This window comes from Perissodus microlepis, chromosome 7 (assembly GCF_051167445.1).
Source record: "Perissodus microlepis isolate ML-2025 ecotype Zambia chromosome 7, ASM5116744v1, whole genome shotgun sequence".
Lineage (NCBI taxonomy): Eukaryota > Metazoa > Chordata > Actinopteri > Cichliformes > Cichlidae > Perissodus > Perissodus microlepis.
In genome coordinates this window covers 47,001,528-47,020,523 of record NC_140467.1, presented here as the reverse complement: position 1 = coordinate 47,020,523, position 18,996 = coordinate 47,001,528, and the positions used below count along the sequence as shown (strand labels likewise).

The 18,996-nt window shown below is 38.4% G+C and overlaps 2 protein-coding genes across 2 annotated transcripts; one reads left to right on the top strand and one right to left on the bottom strand.

Moving 5' to 3' along the window:
• Positions 1-651: 651 nt before the first annotated feature.
• ppef2b (protein phosphatase with EF-hand domain 2b) lies at positions 652-7,023 on the bottom strand. Its single transcript, XM_084935488.1, has 19 exons — positions 6,801-7,023; positions 6,370-6,440; positions 6,264-6,281; positions 6,133-6,141; positions 5,917-6,044; positions 5,377-5,431; positions 5,022-5,197; positions 4,804-4,918; positions 4,164-4,210; positions 3,906-4,072; positions 3,690-3,726; positions 3,212-3,361; positions 2,750-3,100; positions 2,477-2,662; positions 2,257-2,399; positions 1,941-2,047; positions 1,661-1,824; positions 1,470-1,557; positions 652-1,284 (listed from the first exon to the last, which is right to left on the bottom strand). Exons 2-19 carry the CDS (start codon positions 6,419-6,421, stop codon positions 1,100-1,102), a joined length of 2,178 nt encoding a protein of 725 aa, XP_084791614.1. The 5' UTR covers positions 6,422-6,440; positions 6,801-7,023; the 3' UTR covers positions 652-1,099.
• Positions 7,024-12,346: 5,323 nt separating this feature from the next.
• Positions 12,347-15,608, top strand: gsdf (gonadal somatic cell derived factor). Its single transcript, XM_084935481.1, has 5 exons — positions 12,347-12,579; positions 13,052-13,209; positions 13,313-13,405; positions 13,495-13,625; positions 14,277-15,608. Exons 1-5 carry the CDS (start codon positions 12,470-12,472, stop codon positions 14,424-14,426), a joined length of 642 nt encoding a protein of 213 aa, XP_084791607.1. The 5' UTR covers positions 12,347-12,469; the 3' UTR covers positions 14,427-15,608.
• Positions 15,609-18,996: the final 3,388 nt, after the last annotated feature.

The following is an 18,996-nucleotide window of genomic DNA, read 5'->3' as shown; positions in this document are numbered from 1 at the left end:
GCTAAGCAGCTGCGTGCTACTCTTACACTCCAAGAAGTAGCATACAGCTTTTATACTGATGTTAATCCAAGAGGAGATTTGAAATTGTGCAGTTATTGAGTCCATAGAGCGATGGTAGCATTTACACTTGTAGCAATGAGACTGAATTCAGGTGTTTGTTTTTATAAAGATTAAGAGGTGCAATTAAGCAGCTTTCATGCAGGTTACATCCCCACATCTAACTTCTACTTTAGTACCTGGCAAAGAGCCTGCGTCTGTATGGTGTGTCACAGCTATTATCACTAACAGAAACTGAGATCAAGAAAATTATGACACAAGCTGTGAGCTGCATCTGCAGTATGCCCTCCTACATCCACTCATGCAGCTCACTATGGAACCACGAAAGACATCATACTGTATCTATTTTCCATTAACACTTTATAATACAGACTAAAGGCATAATTCCCCAATGATTAAATGGTGTTTCAGCGTATTTTATTTGAAATTGCAATTAAAATGTATTTACCTACAAATACTTAAATGTATGTACACTAGAAAAAGGGAGTAATAACTAATGTTTTTATTAGTAACAAACAATTATATTGTACAGTACATTGTGAAGTACATTTAATTATGGGGAAATTGTGTCTTTAATCAGTTGGTAGTAAAATACGTTAAAATTAAACTTAATTACAGGGGAGTCACGCCCTTATTCACCAGCTGTATTAAAAAGTGTTACCATTTTTCCCTCTCCTGTAGTAGTCTCGAGGAACTGTGAATAAACTATGATGTGTATCTGTAACAGTATCTGCTCCAAAGATGTTAATAGTGCACTGAGTACAAATAGACAAGCCAGTATTGCATCTGTTTGATGTTTTTATTCACCAACTAAACAGGTGAACTTTCAGTTAGATAAAAACTTTAAAAATACATAGAAAGTTTTTTAAAAAGTGGTGAAAAAGATCTGTTGCAATGGAAAAATAATCTTTTTAGTTCATGATGTAAAATACTACTAGTACCCCCAACTATTAAACTTTTCATGATTGTGCATCAAGGTAAAAAGTAAACACAGCCCTTCCAGCATTTCAGCTGGTGCAGCTCCAGCTCCCGGTCCATCCTCTCAGGAATGTGCAGAGAGGTCCACCAGACGGAAAGCCTCCATGAACTCATTAATATCGATGCTTCCGTCCTTGTTAAAATCGATGCTCTGGGCCAGGTTTGCAATGACATCATCACTGATCTCTGTCTTGAGATGAGAGCTCAGGAGTTTCCAGGTTTGGCGAAATTCCTCGTAAGAGATCAAACCTTTAGGGGGATGTGGAGGGAGAGGAAAATTCACAAACTGACCTTGGAGCTGATCTCAGAAGGTCTTTCACCCATTCACAGAAATAACAGAGAGCATATAAAACAAAACAGTCAAGCTGAGTAGTAGCACACGGGTCCAACACTGCTTATAAACACTAAAACTGAGAGTTTGGTTGTTAACTAACCTGAGTGATCTGTGTCTATGATCCGAAAGATAGTTTCCAGGTTGGAGTGGTTTTTGTACATCGTCTCCAGTAGGCTGGTATCTGATATCTGTCAGGACAAGATGCATGTTTTGTATTTTGGGGTGCCATACATTTTTCATGGTTTTACAGCTCTGAGCAGAAGGGAAGTAAGTTAAGAACAAATGAGTCACCTCTAGTTTGGGCTCAGTGATGGAGAGCTCCTTCATCCACTCCTGGTAGTCCACCATACCATTCTTGGTGCTGCTTACAAGCTGTGGGCGCAGCACTCTCCAAGGCAAACCCAGCTTCAGCACGCTTTCTGTGGCACTTGCCCAGTGACTTGGAGAGATTATCCCTACGAAAAAGATGGGAAGAATGACGAGTCCTCACACTCTCATATGCTGCCGTTATGATGTGTTTTATGTTCTGAAAATTCTGAATGCTATTTAGTGTAAAGCAGTTACAGCTAACCTGTGTTGTTAGGATCAAACTCTCGGAAGGCACTGATGAGATCTGACTTGTGTACGAACAGCTGTCGCCTCAGAGCTTGTAGAGCTGATCTCTCCGTCCAGCCAACACTGCCGAAAAGCCAAGAAGGAAAAGAAAATCCTCAGGGATTTCATATTTGTTAAAACAATGTGTACAGCCATCTTCAGCAAAGGTTTTCACTTGATTTTCCACTTTTCTTCCAACTCAAAAGAACTTTTTGTTAGAAAATCTCATGAAAAACTCTTTGTTAATTGTTAATGTTAAAATAATGCTTGACTATTTCTCTGTGCTCCTTTACCTTTGTCTCAGTGTGAGCTCTCTGCAAGTCCTGCTGGCCTGATACTGAACAAAGTGAGGGACCAGATCAGCTCCCATTCTTATATAGGCTCCTCTATTGCTGCCCACCTCATAGTAATTTGAAGCCGAAAAAATTGTTAGTACCTGGATACAAGAGAAGAGATGATGTGAAAAATAAAGGTTTCTTGTGTCACTCAGAAACCTGTGCTTTATGTGCTCACCCTGCGGTTGTGGCAGAACTCATAGCCATCCTGTTTGCATTCATGGGAGCGGATGAGGAGCTGCAGGTTGTGTCTTCCGAGAACCTCCTCTGTGACATCTGGGCCCCAGTAGCAGCCTCCCCCTCTCACTTCATTGGGAATGCAGCCATTTTGGGGCATAGGATCACTCCACAACAGGTCTACCATCTGGACAGAGGGTATCAATCTGCCTTCTGAACTGTATGAGCACTCTGAAGAATTGGTCTATGTTTGACGATCCTCACTACCACTTACTTGTTCCCACTCATGCTCATAGGTCTCTGTTCCTTCTTCACACTCTGGGTCTGAGTCAGAGTCTGGCTTCTCCCTTTCTCCATACGACTGGTCAAACCCAGCCAACCTACGTCTTTTCTTCAGCTCGTCATCCACGGACCAGTTCATGTGCTGATGGCTGGTGTGGAGGTTATGCAGTGAACGTCGTGGGGGGCCTTGAGATGGGGTTGAGCTGTGGTGAGTCAGAGATCGCACCCGACGTCGAAAGTCCACTGGAACGCCGGCGTCTCCGTTCCTTCTGTTCGTTGTCTGGCTGTTGCTGCCGTTCACTGTCATCTTTGTCATCTTTGGAGGTCTGAGGGTTGACACATACTGTGCATGTTGAAAAAACAAAACGCAGATTAAGTATGCAGACATTTCTGTTTTCTTAGAACAAAATTCAACTTAAAACACAACGAACTGAAAGTGAAAGGTCTTTCTTACTTTGTGTCTGTCCACTCTGGCTATTACGTTCAGGTCTGTTGTGTCAGAGATCCCTCCATGCGCAATCAGCACCTTGTGATCAATCACAGTAGCCAGAGGTAGCCAGCTGAAGATCTTTTGGAGAAGCTTAAGGATCTTCTTGCCGTGCACCTGCAGATCAAGTCATCTTTATCATACCTTGTATATAGTCACGGTCATTATTATCATAATCCATCCTCTTCTGCAGGGCTAACACAAACATAGATATAGACAAACATTCACTCCTAAGGTAATTTTTTTCTGGCAGTAACTTTTTTTACAGATGTAAAAACAGTAAAATTCAATGCATGTTTAAAAAAATACTTGAAAATTCCTTCTTTTTAATATTGTACATTCTAATGTATTTTTATGCATTTAGTTTTTTATATATTATTTGTTTATTTGTTTACTGTTTGGGTGTCAAACTGAATGCTAATATTAAAGTAAGTTTAAGCCTTACCCTATATTTTCCCAAAACTTCTTTAGTAAAGCCATATCTGGGAAAACACACAATGAATGACAAAATTAGTAAACACATCACATGTTGGATCGATATAAAAATGATTTCTTAAAGCTAGACTATGACTGCATTCTGACTGAAGATGTAAAACAAAAAAACAGAAAGAAAAAATGAGAGCGAGATTGAGAGAAGGAAGTGTTCTGAAGACTGGCTTACCTTAGGTTAACAATGTGGTCCTCATGGTTCCCTCTGTTTAAATGAACATCATTGGGGTAGACTAGCAGGAACCCAAACAGGATGAGCAGAATCTCCAAGGAGTTTTTGCCACGATCCACAAAGTCCCCATTGAACACATACGGTTTCTCAGTAGATGGCAAACCATTCTGGACAGTTTTAAGAGGAAAGTTTGATCAAATTGAACATCTATGAGTGGCAAGCCTGTTTGAAATGTGTGGATTGTGTAGCCTAGCCTACTTTATAGAATATCAATAGCAGATCTTCTAGCTGCCCATGGAGGTCTCCTGGAAAAGAAAACATAAAACCTGTTTATTTCATCATATGACTGCTGTGACTACAGTAGACTGAAACTGACAAAAATAATCAAATAAATCATGTGGTAATGATCATATCAACAAAAACAATACAAACTATAAATATGAGGTTTAATTATTTATAAAGCGTTACATAAATCAATATATCTGTAGGTGTTTGCCACCATAATAATTTATCCATCAAATAATTTCACAATTTGTCTTACTTTCCCATTTTATTTTATTTTATTTTGTTACACATTTTCTTATATTTCTTCCCAGGGCATATTTATTTGTTTAATTTGTCGTAGAAAGTCACATCACAGTTATTTTTTGTTTCATTGTGCAAAAAAAGACAATAACAACAAAGCAAATAGGTAAGTAATTAATTAAATAAAAAATAAAATAACATGGAAAAATAAATGGAACTGAAAAGTAAAGCTACAAACCAATAATAACAAATAATACTTAGTATGTATTATTCTTGATTTAGATTTTGACGGTTTCAGTCCTCCATAGATGGGTGCATGCTCAAATAGTACACACAGTTTGGGGATCAAATCTAGGAAAGGCCTGTTGTGTACCACATATTGTAATCTCCTTGGTGTGACAGGAGGAAAGATGACTGATGTTTGGAAGAATTCTTAGAAGTCTCCAAGTCTCCCCAAGAATCTGCAGAACATATCGTGCATGGAGCTGCTACTGGGGGAAAGAAATCATGTATGAATAATCCAAGTGTGAAAGAATAAGGCAAAAAGGTCTATATCTGCCTCCACTGTGCCTACTGTGCCGCTGTACCTACTTGCTTGTGCTTAAAAGCCTCGACAAGCTTTGACACTCCGCAGAACGTCATGGGGAAGGTCAAGTGGGGCCCCGTGTAGCTGTCTGGTACATCTATGCTCTTGTAGCAAAAATATCTTTCCCATTCTGCATCACGGCAGATTTCGTTCTCACGAAAGATGTGAGAAATTAGATTTCCTTCATTAGAGACAGAGGAGAAAAGAAACGGACGTGGATCAGTGCAGTGAGGAAAAGCTACTTTCGTGCTTCTCAGCAGGGAGCAGGCTGGGTGAGCTCGGATTAGCTCACTGCCTGTAATCTAATGAAACCTACAATACCGCGAATGAAACTGTGTGTGATAAGAGTCACTGTCTTACTTTCACTGCTGGCTGGGGTGAAGTGGTCCATCAAGAAGCCAAAAAAACTGTACAGCTGCAGGAAGTGAAAAAGTAACCATAAAAAATGACAGTTTATGAAAGTTTATGAAATCATACAACTAGTCCGGTAAAACTGTGCTTAAGCAGAGTGGACACCGGACCCTTGTCAGTGCAGGTATCATAGTTAGCTGATACTGATGTCATGTTTTCAGATGTCTGTTATTCATATATCAAAGTATAGGACACATTAAAATTATGACCTATGGCTAAAAGAAAAGTGAAAATAAAAATAGCATTGCAGACAATTAATGTCTGTATTAAATTCAATAGTAGAAAGCGATGTGATGACCTGTCTTATAGTTAAAGCAAATATGTCAGCTTCATAGTGATGCTATCCAAAACAGGCAATACATCCACTAGCTGTGCAGGTATTCCAGTCTCTACCAGAAAATTGTATGACCAACATTATAAAACATTATAAAACACATTACTTTCATAATGCATATATGACACCGACTTACATTAATTGCGTGAGCTCACCTTGATCTGATCTTGTTGTCCTGCATATTCAATAGACTGGAAGATGTTCCACGTGCACCTGCGTCTGATCTCCAGCCGGGCAACATACTGCCGATACCAGCGCTGAATCAACAGAGCCGCTCTGATTGCTGAAGATTTGGAGAGAAACAACAAAGCACTCATCTTCCATTACCAGTACTTTTACACTCTTAGTCAGATTCAGGTTGAAACACTTACCAGTGGCAGCTTTGCCGCATGCATAAAAGTGGGGTTAGATTTACAAAAGTTAAACTTACTGAGAATTTTTCCAGAGAATAGTTTGAACTATACACTATAAAAGGTACAGCTGATGGAGTAAATAAACTTACCTGGGACTGAGAGGCTCACTAAAATGGGAGAAGACACTGAGTTGTAGTTTTACAATTTAAAAAAAGCATTTCTTTAAAGAAGAAAAAAATTGGAAAGTAGCTGCACCTCTGTCACATTTCTTCTGCTGTACTTCTGATTTTCTCAGGCCACAGCCCATGACCTCTTTGCTGTTGTCACTGTCAGAAACAAAAACAAAGATACTTTCACGCAGAAGTCTGAAATTTCTGAGCTTGTATTTTGCAACCCGGGAATAGTGCAATAATAGATCTCTAGATACAAAATAACATGCTATACTTATTTTTACAGTTTAACTGACACTTGGTTTATGAAATGTTCCCAATAAATCCAAAACAGCATTCACAACACAAGTAACGTAAATGTAAATAACTTGGAAAAACAAATTATTCCTTAAAATGACTGAATTCATGATGTTAACCATTAACAGAATAAGAACCTTGGCATTTAATATTAATATAAAACTGAAGAATACACAGCAAAATCCAAACAAAAGCCCACACTGAACATTAATAACTTACCTGGCCACGTCCCCTTCCGTTCATTACCTCCTCTCTTACACCTTATAAAAAGTATAGGTTATAACTTTATGACTATTTTGTTTCCCTTGTGTAGCAGCATGGGAAACCGCACGTCCTCTCTCCACAGCTACAGCACCCCAGCCATCACAACAACACACCAGCAAGTGTCTCAGACAGGCTCCTGCGATTGCTTAAACAAAACAAGATGCAAGTGGATTAGGATTAAACCTTACTACAGCTGGCATCTGCGCTGAATAAACAGATGACAGCTCTAATAAAGGGCAGCAAGTGTTTTGAAAGGAGGCTTAGCTGCAGTAAATACAGATTTATTCATGAATGAAGTTACAAGTACAGCACAGCATGTACTCTAATTTGCTCTCTTTCTGTTCCTTCAGTAAGTTTTTGCTCACACCTAGCCTCAGTGTTTCCAGGCCTCTCACCCTGAAGGAAAATGTTTTTTAATTTTTAGTTTTGTAACACTATTAATGTCTCTCAGGTGCTTCATAGTATGACTGGCAGCAAGACATTGGATTGCATAACACTGTTGCACCTTTATTAAGTGCAACCTGCAATGCATTTCACATGTTGTTGCGTTTTGATACCGTTTACTGTACTAATATTTGTCTTTATTAAAATGCTACCACTGAAGTTTCCCCGTCTTGCTGTGTTAAATGCTGCCACACCTCCCGTGCCCTGTTAAGCACCAAAGAAAATTGTTCATTGAACTCAGCTTGTTTTCAGCATCCTCAAGAAAGTCGTCTGTGATGTCTGCTTCTGGGACATCACGGTAAACGTTTGTCCGTGTATAAAGTCTCTGTGTGATCCCAGCCAGCAGCACCTGTTGGTGCTGTGACATTCTACGACAAGGAAGTGGTGGGAGACGTCTGCTACTCAAGGACTCTCATTCATACATAGCTGCAAGCTGTCTAAAGCTGGAGTGACACACACACGCCCACCATCAGTGCGCTGGACTTATTACTCACACTTTGGGGAAATGGTTGACTAAACGGTTAAAGGCTAAAACAAGGGCAACTACAGAGCACACTAGTCCGCGAACACACGGAAAAATCCATTACTGAGAGATGTTACAAAGAAGAACAAAAAGGGGGTGACACACCAGTCACGAGACTGGATGCGCCGCCATGTGGCGATACACTGCGTTACAACAGCAACTGTTACAACACCCACACACAGAGCAACAAGCACACAAAAGAGAGAAAACAAAGGGGGAGAAAGAGAAATGGCAGAGACCCACAGGAGGACTGGAGCTCCATGACTATTCACCACCCTAAAACCAAAAATGGCAAAAGCCAGTATGGGCATGGTAGCTATGTCCATCTTTTATATACAGTCTTCTACACCCAAAAAACTGCATCTGTGTCATGTAAAATCACTTTTCTCTGTCTTTTGGCTTCCTTCTCATTAATTCGCCTCTTGATGTCTCAAAAGTGTCCTGTGACCATTTGATGAGTCTGATCTCCATGCCAGATACCACTGGATTAAAATCATTCAAGTAAGCTGAATGTAAAAACTAGCATACAAAAATGCTACTCATGTATTTTCAGTCTGAAGTTGTTCATATTACAGATTTTCTTTAAAAAAAAAAAAAAAGCACTACATCAGACTTCATCTGCACAGAAAGTACTTGTTTGCACATGTTTATATTTAATTACTGGTTTAGAGTACAAATTAAAGCATTCCAGCCCTGAGAAGCTGAGTCATGGAAAATTTAAGACCTGAGGTTAAGATCTTTGCAGTGTTGTTGAGACCCATACAGCATCTTACGCAAGACTATTTTCCATATGTGAATTATGTGGGTTTAAAAGGCTCTAAAATATTATTGTAATAATATGAAGCAGTTACATTCTGACAGAAGTATTTGTACTTTTACATAAGCAAAGTAGACCTACAATATGTTCATAATTAAACCTTTTCAAAAAATAAGTGTTTAAATAAATTATGTTCACAGACTTCTACCTTTGGTAACATTGTGTCAATTTGCCCCAACAAATTAAAATACTATATTGCATTATTTTGATCACAATATGACTTTCTATTTTGAAATTAAATTTAAGAAAAAAATAGTACAAGATACTGAAGAATAGAGAAGGGATATCTTTCTGGTAGTACAACCCTGAGTGAATGTATAATATTTTCCAAAACTGTGAACTGAGGTAAAAACACATATTTCTTTTCCATATAATACATAGATATGTACATGCATACATACATGTAAATATATTGAACAGACAGTCATTTAACTTAGTGCAGGTCTTTATCTAAGGTGAAAGACAGACTTGTTATATCACCTCCAAAGGAAAGTATTGCAAGCAACAGCTTGCAGCATGAATTCCTTTGGCAGCGTGGAAGAATTCTTGTTTGGTATCTGCAGGCTGCAGATAAGAGAACCAATTTGGCCTCATGAGAAAGTTTGGCTGCTGCAAATTTAGTTGTTACTTGAGGAATCTGAAGAGACGGAGGTCAGCTAAGGACGCAGAACTTGTAGCTGCCATTCCACACAAGTCTGTGGCCTCATGACCCACAGAACTGTGAAAGTTTTTTTTTTTTCAGATATTAACATCACCTGCAGCAATCATTGTTGCTTTGTATTACATTTCTTCCCCCAGGATCCTGTCCTTGAAAAACAGCTGCAGAGAAATAATATCGTTTTTTTGTTTATCTGGGGAGATTTCCACCTTTCATGTGATGCCCGAAAATGTGAGGTGTGATACAAACTGATAATCACCCATATGCAGAAATAAATGCTAGTTTGTTGCAGTTTGTTGAAACCAACTGTATTTTTCCCATGATTATAAACTGGGGTCAGTCGATGGGTCATCCGTTGCCATCTTTGACTGTTCAAACCCAAATGTGTAGTGCAAAAAACCCAAAACACATATATGATATAAATGGTTTATTCAAAGAGTTTTAGTCAGGTTTTGAACCTCATCACAGTACAGAAACAGTGTCAGGAAAGGTTACAAGTGATCTTATGGCCTTGGGCATTACTTATTTCTGGTACTGTCCTACTAGACTTCAGTGCAGCAGTTGATACTGATGACCACACTATTTTATTACAGACATTAGAGCATGCCTTGGGAATTAAAGTTACTGCAGAGTAGTGGTTTGAATCATATCTATCAAATAGACTCCCGTTTGTTTATGTAAATGAGGCATCTTCTTCACACACAAATGTTAGTTATGGAGTTCCAGATAAACACACACAACAGTTAAACTGCAGGAATGTCTTAAAGACATAAAGATTGGGATGACATCTATTTTTAGTTTCTAAATTCAAATGAAAGGTTATTGTACCCACCACTGAAATTCTTAGAAAAATGACATCTAACCAGAGACTTACTCTGGATGTCATTATCTTGGCCTCCAATCACACTGTGAATAATCATGGAGTAATTTTTGACCAGGATGTCCTTCAGTGAACATATTAAACAAACATGTAGGACTGCTTTCTTGCATTTGTGCAATATCTCTAAAAATGGAAACATCCTGAATGGTGCTTAAAAACGACTTCATGCATTTATTACTTTTATTATCTGCTTTTGTAATATATTATTTTCAGGCTGTCCTCAAAACTCCCTGAAAAGCCATCATTTGATCCAAAATGATGCAGTAACTGCATTATTGTACTGGAAATAGAAGCATATTTCTCCCATATTGGCTTCTCTTCATCGGCTCCCTGTTAAATTCAGAATTTAATTTAAAATGCTTCTCCTCACATACAAGGTCTTAAATCATCAGCCCCCATCTTATCTGAATAATAATGATCATACACGTCACCCTAAAGGAGCACTTCACTCAGACTGCAGGCTTACCTGTGTTTCCCAGGATATTTAAAAGCAGAATGGCAAGCAGAGCCTTTAGCTTTCAAGCTTTGGGACTAGTTCTCAGTTTGTATTCGGAAGACAGACACCTCTACTTTTATAATTAGGCTTAAACCTTTCCTTTTTTATGGGGTGATCCTGAATCCTCCCTGAGTGACGCTGCAATAGCCTAGCCTGCTGGGGGCTTCCCATCATGCACTGAGTGTTTCTTCTTTACTCACCCTTTTCACTAACTTGGTGCTTACGCACCATTCTGCATTTAATGAGTAGTCACTATTTATCTCTGACTCTCTTCCACATTCTTTTGTCCTGTCTGTCTTCCCTCACCCCGACTGGTTGCCGTTACCCCTCTATGAGTCTGGTTCTTACAGAGATTTCTTCCTGTTAAAAGGGAGTTTTTCCTACCCACTGTTTCCAAGTGCTTGCTCAAAGAGGATCATTTGATTGTTGGGGGTTTCTCACTATTATTGTAGGTTCTTTACCTTACAATATAAAATGCCTTTTGAAGGAATTGTGATAAAACTTTATAGGGGTGCAGACTGGGGCCTGATTAACTATTAATTAAAATCTGACTTACAGCCATCCCGATCTTCAAGGTAAAAAATGTACTAAAGCTTTATAACCTAATATATTGTGTAGAAAGTATTAAAATTTAAAAGATCATGTCACATTTTAAAAGTTATATTAATGGAATATAGAGCTATTTAAAACTGTTTTCTACTTCAATTTGTTTGTACTGACAACATATAGGAAATGATATATGGATATTCCAAGTATGACGCCACTTTGGGCCTCTGATCTCTTCTTCAAGGTCAAAAAATGTCAAACTTTCATAAAATTGTGCTTAAAATTCTGCTGCCTTTGTTTGTTTGTTTTGCAACATTCAGGATATGACATCACATTATAGTTTGCATCTAAATATCATGATGCCTGATCTCAAATTTTACTTTTTTAATTTTACTTACTTTCTTTCAAGTTGACTGCAAAGTGCATTAAGACTTTAATGAAAGTATTGTACAGAGAAAGATAAATAACTGCCTAGTTAGTTAGAAATATAGTAGTTTTTATATAATAAGCTCAAGTTATTCTTTTCCAGTTTTTTAAAAATCAGTGCCTATTATTCATTACCTATTGTGATATAATGTTTGTATAATCAAATGAAACATCTGTCACGCAACCCTTATAGGAGTTTCAGTGCACTGCAAACTGCTTAAAGTATGTTTTAACAAACAAAGAAAACTAAGTAATTATATAAATGCAATACTGCCCTCAGAGTGAGCTGCCTTGATGAAGGACAGTCTCAGAGTGCCTCTTGTTAAATTAGGTATTTCACTGATAAGGTCATTTAGTCAGGATGTTTAATGGACTGCATTACATCGAGAGGTGTTCATAATTTTCCTTCACCTATGGAAATAGCAAAAATACATAAGTAATAATAATAGAAACACCAACTTTAAATATAAATTCAAACCTTTTGTCAAAGTGTTGTGCCCAGGCAGGCATACTATAACATGAGTACATGTTTTTTACAACATATGTGTACCTCTTGTTCCTAAGTTTTTTTTTGCCTGCATTTGTGACCTCTCTTTCTCCTCCCATTAATCTTCGTTCATTTATTCTTTCACACAGAACAGGGGAAAAGTTTACAGTGTTAACTATCTCAAGGCCACGTTGGGGTACAAGCAGATAAAAACCGTGGTTCCCAGACCCTGACAAACAATACCTAGCGCAGCATCCCAGTTTTGTCGCTCCTATCTCCTCCTCCGACCAGACGTTCGGAACCAACCGCAGCCTTTGTCTGCAGCCAGTCTTACGTGTTCATCCACCATGGCCTTTGCATTCATTGTCATGACAATGCTTTTGGGCTCTTCCATGATGATGGCATTTGTCTTGGATCCATCCAGGAAAGAACCTGAAGCTGCTGTCTTAGGTCACAGGTCAGTATCAATACCAAATCAGAATCTCTGCAATAACCACACCACAATTTTGCGGGCCTATGTAGTTTTTGTTAGTACAGCCATCTATTTGTATGATGTTTTAATTATGTTTTGGGAATGTTTCAAGGAAATCTTTCTCTATTGTTCAGAAATCAGAGTGAGCTGTGTGCTGATGCACGTGCGGTGAGGTCACATGGGTTAAATAGTAAATTCAGTGTGTGATTCAGGGTCATGTTGCCCAAATGGTTTTCAGGGAGAGCTGCACAGAGACATAACAGACTGTTCTGTTCAAGCTGCAGTAATGAAATCAATCACACTTGTCTCACTTCAGCCAAACATCTGCAAACCACTAGTCCACGAGGGTATTTGAGGGTATCTAGAAACCAACTACTTTTTCTTTTAATGCTGTAAAAACAACAAAGATTACTTTCTTTCTTTTTTTTTCCAACACAACATTGTTTGTGATGTTCAGGTGCCAAGGTGAGTCATGGCAGTCCATCAAAAAGAACCTTCTTGGGGTTCTGAACTTGCAGACTGAGCCGCAGCTACCTGCCGGTGCACTGGACAGTGTCAGAGAGCAGTGGAACCGAACCTTCAGCATCATTTCTCACGCAGCCAAGCATACTGCAAGTATGTGAAATCAAAAGATACACAGAAAAATGTACCACCCTCAACCTAGCGCTTAGTGGCAGTCAACTCTAAACTCTTACAGTGCCTCTGTATCTCCTTCCAGCCCCAGCAGTCCCAGGCTACTCTGCATCAGCTGATAATCAAAACAGTGCGAGCCTGAACTGTTGCTCCATTGCCTCAGAGATCTTTATGAAAGGTGTGTAACAATACATTGTTATTTATGTGTAACAATAATACTGGTATGCAGCATTTTTCAGTACAGTAATCAAGTGTTTAATTTCCCAGATCTGGGCTGGGACAGCTGGGTGATCCAGCCCTTGAGTCTTACCTATGTTCAATGCGCAACCTGCAACTCTGCCATGACCACTGTGCAATGTCCATCATCCCAAGTAAATATCCAGGATGCCAACACACAGGTATAGTTAACAAAGACATTATTACAAGAGAATAATTCACTGATTTATATGTTTTTGACTCACATTTACATCTATAGATATTTATATGTTGTGCTTTAGTCCCCCAAAAAACAAAACCTGGCATAGGAAATTCTCAGAGGTGTGTGGGAACAGCACAATGCTTAGATTTATGATGTACTTTGTTATTTTCTACTATGCTGCCTAAGAACAGCACGTATCTTACCTTGGTGTGCTCTGGAGGCGAAACAGCTGCATGTAGATAAGCACGTGTACTTCTTCTTCCTGCCAACATAAATGAACTTGACCAAAAACAAGCCAAGGCATTCCACAAAGTTCATCGACCAGAAAAAGCGTGACAGCAGGAGAGTATTGTGGAAACAAAACAGTAAATAAAAATCAAAACTAGAAGTTGAAGTGTTTGTTATTTTGTTTAAATCATTTCTATTTAAACAAAATAAAAATGTAAATCATTTCTTGACACCTTGCTTTATTTGGTGTGGAGCAGAGCAAGTCCTGCACACTCTAAATGTTTATGGGGTTTTTTCCACTGAAATATGACAACAATACAATTTTTAAAATGCTTAAGCGTCAGCTCTATAATCATGAAAATATGCACCGTGTCTGATTCCTGGTCTCTTTATCTTTTCCCAGGACCAGGTGCCATGCTGTCAGCCCACCTCCCATGAAGTGGTGCCCATTGTCTATATGGATGAATCCAGCACCATTGTCATTTCCTCCATGCAGCTGACCCGCAGCTGTGGCTGTGGGCTGGGCAACTCTGAGGATCCTGGCAAGGAGTAGGCTGTCTTGAGTGTGTGGTATGAACCGCTTGGCTTTTATACACACATCAAAAGAACAAAAAATCATATCCACAATTCTGTTCTCATACAAACGCTGCTTTTGTAGGTTGTCTTTCCCTTTTAAAATAGAAAGTGCATTCAGCACTGGCTCCAGGAACCAAAGCAAGTCTGGGCTTTCCATTCCTGCAGCTGCGCTGTATTAAAACAGGAGTTTTGGAAAGCTGGACAATTATTGTTCAACTGATTTAACAGTAATTACACAATCTTTATGTCTTTGTCTGTAACCGTTGAATCAAAGAAAGCTCCAGCCAACACATGTATGGTAAATCCTCACAGTCTGTCTTTAAATAAATCTCATGTGGACAGGCTACTATTAATAGCTGTTAACTATTACTGAGAAGAAATGTTCCCTGAAGAAATGTAAGACTTGAGCCAGACCCTCTCACAAGAGGATCAGGCTCTACTCTTAAAGCAGATCGTCTCTGATATGTAATCTTCACAGATTATGTTTCATTAAATTTAGCAATCTATTAATTTCTGTGGGGCATGGGCATGACTTTCCATTGGTTATACTCTATATTTTCATGTTTCAACTGAGGAAAAAGAAAAACAATGTTGGCCCTCAAACCCAAAAACTGCAACTTTAAAAGTTCATAATTAAACTATTTACTGGTGATATGACTGACATGCTTTAACAGAGGAGAACAAACAATATTCTGTCTACATTTAATTTTGATTCTGATTTGTCATATGTATATAAATTCTGCCAATTGCAACAGTTAGATATTCAAAATTCAGATTCTTATTTTTGAGATTGGCTGCTTCAGTTTTATGTGTTTGTGGCGTAATTTACATTACATTATCTGACTGCTTTTATATACATTTACATTGAAGAATTCTTGTTTTTTTGTTTGTTTGTTTTAAAATTTATGCTTTTTTGATTAAGACTGGTGACAGCTCTTGGTTGTTTTTTTATTTTGTTGTATACTCTGGCTTATTTTACAAAATTACCACCATGTTTTAAGTAATGTTTCACAAGTGTACTACTGCTTACAGTGCTATACAATAAAGCAATTTAACATATTTAGATAAACCTTTTTTTTTACTGTGCTCAAGACATTGTTTTCCCATCTTAATCACTTGTACCATTCAATAAATTCTTGCTTATTCCAATAAAAGATTATAAATGATTGAAATCAGCTAATTTTTTTTAATACTTCTCAGTTGCTATTGTGTAAGTATAATTCACAAATTAAACAAAATGCTTCACAATAAAACACAAGGAATAGAAGTATAACATATCACAACAATGCATTGTAACAGTCACAATTGTGTGGTGTCTCTTTAAGACCACCTAAGTTAATGTTTAGTGATGTCACAAGTATGCGCCACTGCCCCCTGTAGAGTGTGTGAGAAGCGTGCTGGCACATGAACACATGGACTCAGGTGGACCTCATATCTTTACCTCCTTAACTCAAAGTAACATTACAAGTTGTATGAACACTGCTTGCTTCATGATAAGACAGCAGCCGTTCAACAGGGCCTTGTAAGGTTAGTGAAGAGTGTGTTTATTAAAGGACAAGCACTGTGGAATTCCCAGTACCAGTGTTGTCGTGGGCTGAGTGGTCCTCTCAACCACTGAATACAACCCACGTTACAGTATTCTTTATATTATTCTCTGAACTGACATTTTTAAATAAAACTTTCCTTATACCAGCCCCTCGTGGCTTACTGCCAGCCACAGACTTGCTGTTAATTCAAGTGGGAGGGAAAAAGTAGATGATGAGGAAAAGTTGGCACAGTACTGTATAAAACTAGGTGTTGGTGTGAAGGAGAGCAACATGTTGCGTACTTCTGAGGAGCCTCTAATGTTTTTTTAGCTGCTGTACATGTAATCCTTTCCTGGCTGCAGTGAAATCCTTACATATAGTTCTAAGTTTAAAGTCTGTGAAGTTTCAGGTCTAGCTCAACATTGGCAGCTGCCTCGGTTTTTGATTAATGCTGGACAGAATGCCAGGACATATCGGCATATGGTTGTCTTGTGGCATACTGTGGCCACTTCTGCTGGCTGTCGGCGCAATTGAATGTTCAGAAAAAGAAACACTGATCAACCCGCTTCCCAGGAGGGTGATACAACCAAGTGACTGTTTAATGGAGTGTACTGGGATGACATACATCAAAAAATTGCAGCTTCAGGACAATCATAACATTCGGCTGTCAGACTCAACTGAAGGTAAGGAGACACAACATGACACCATCAACTCTGGGTTGGAGGCGTGCGGGGTATTTGTTGCAAAATCAAATCTCAGGCTGTGTTCTGAAAATAATTCCTAAGAGACATCATCGCTAGTTAAAGTGGTTCTGCTGCATCTATCTCCACCTGACTGACCTGTTTTATATTGCGCATGTGTATAGGCCTTCACAAACTAGTTTCCTTTCCTAGGAGACCTCGGGGAATACTGTTGGCCTACTGACCTCAAGTGCAACATTGGTGAGAGCTTTTTGCATGCCTATGCGGTATTGCCTGTGGATATATCTGCTGTGGGACATGAGCAACTGGAGGTCAAAGCCACTGCTCCAGCTGCCACTACACTACACGCACATAACAGCCCTACAACAATCGCAGAGAGCTGCGGCCTTCGTTACGACGTCACACAGCATTTCAGCACACAGAACGCTGGGACATCGCTCTGCATCCAGGTTTCTACCCAGGAAGATGCTCTGGGGGACACAGTTCTTAAATGTCCTCCATATCTGGTCACCTTCTGGCAAAGAAGTCCAAATCAGCGCCAACAACAAAGTGCTGGATAAAATATCAGAGGTAGAGGTATCCAGATCTTTTAAGTAAAACCACCAATTAGGATATTAAATAATATGAAAGGTCCTGCATTTTTAGACATTTTAATGGAAGTATTAGATGCAAATGTACAGAATGAATAAAAGAAAAGAACAGCCTCTTTGTCACAAAGGAGATGGAGCTCTCTCTATAACTTATGGTGATTTTCTTTAAAAATTGGCATCGTTTGCTTTTCATTAATTTAAAGCTGCCACATACCCACAGGGGTTAGTATAAAGTTGTCACACAGCTTGTTTTTTTTTTATCTAGTTAATTTGATCATACCTGGAAGCTGGAAGTGTTACATTCTTATTGCTTATATAAACGGTTTAGGCATTTTACTTTATTTGTTCTTTTCATACTTTGTATGTTAAAAGCTTACTTTCTAAGGTATCTAGTAAGTAAACCTTTCAGACTCATAGAATAGAATAAAATGTTCACTATTTCCTTGTGAGCTGTTTTGAAGCAACAAGTAACAAGTGTGTTTGGAAGTGGTTGTAATTTATACTTAAGTCGCCAACAGCAATAAGGAAAATCTATTGTGGGTCTCCAAGGCCCAATAATAAAATAGGGTATCAGAGATGCTAGTAATGGATGGTTATGCTTGGATTGTAATTCAGGGATAAGGCTGGGGCAGAAAAGATTAATAACTGTAATTTCTCTATATTCTTAAGCAAGTTTCGATTTATTCTCTAGTGCTCTCGATGTGCTTTTAAATCCCTTACCTGAGTGAACAGAAAACGAGAGTGAGGTCCACAAGTTCACTAAACTTGGAAAGCCATGTGAGTGATAGTAACAATATTATTTACTATTCTGACAAAATGCATTTAATGCACTTGCTATGATCAGTGAAGCTGTATACTACATTCTTTCAGAAATATGTGTTAAGATGATGATCAAGCATGTGAGCATGATGACGTGGGTATTATGAGCATTATATGGCACATACTTGTATTATCCACAATAATATTCTTTTGATATATATTTGGTTTATGTGACTTCAGTTGTAAGGGTGTTTCGTGGCACTTTGGCTAAAAGGAGCAGATGGGGAATGATTTTAGATGCGTCAACTCTTAAACTTTCAGGGCAAACTTGTTGCTCTGCTGACTTACTGAAAGGCAAAAAGCTATGTAAATGTTCTCTCTAAATGAAGAATGCAATGATGTTAATGTTGTGTTATAAGGGTTGATAGTTTAATATTAAACCATTTCATTTTCCTTTCACTCTCACATCTTTATTGAGTTTAACTATTTAAGAAAGCTATGATAAGATGTGATTGTAAACATATTTTTGCTCTTTTTCCCACTTCCATTTTGTCTGTTTGTTTATTTTATTCAGTTGTTATGCATAAAATCCTCACAAACAAATATCTTATTGCATTTCATTACTACACAAGGACATAATATACTGCCACCTCCTGGGTATGATGTAAACTAATGGAAGTACTGGAATTAAGTCCCGTTTACTGTCCAACCACTGGATGGCAGACTTCTTACAGGGTAGTACTGCACCAGACTAACAATCAGTATAAATAAATAATTTACTGCCATAAAAAAACTACAAGTAGGGTGAAACACCAGTTTCTCTGTGAAATGTTGAGCATTATTGCTGTCTTTTAACAAACACCATATTTCACATATTCCACCAAAATGTGGACAAGAAAATCCACAAAGGTGCTTCAAGTAGGCTCATGTTCCATTGCAGTTTTTGTGATCTGTCTCAAAATAATAATCAG

Excerpts from the sequence above, each read along its gene's own strand:
- gsdf (XM_084935481.1), top strand. The coding sequence starts at position 12,470 with ATGGCCTTTGCATTCATTGTCATGACAATGCTTTTGGGCTCTTCCATG. Across the intron at positions 12,580-13,051 it reads GCTGCTGTCTTAGGTCACAG|GTGCCAAGGTGAGTCATGGC; the intron begins GTCAGTATCAAT and ends TGTGATGTTCAG. Across the intron at positions 13,626-14,276 it reads TCCAGGATGCCAACACACAG|GACCAGGTGCCATGCTGTCA; the intron begins GTATAGTTAACA and ends ATCTTTTCCCAG.
- ppef2b (XM_084935488.1), bottom strand. The coding sequence starts at position 6,421 with ATGGGCTGTGGCCTGAGAAAATCAGAAGTACAGCAGAAGAAATGTGAC. Across the intron at positions 3,727-3,905 it reads GACCACATTGTTAACCTAAG|ATATGGCTTTACTAAAGAAG; the intron begins GTAAGCCAGTCT and ends GTGTTTTCCCAG. Across the intron at positions 2,048-2,256 it reads GAGCTCACACTGAGACAAAG|TGTTGGCTGGACGGAGAGAT; the intron begins GTAAAGGAGCAC and ends GCTTTTCGGCAG.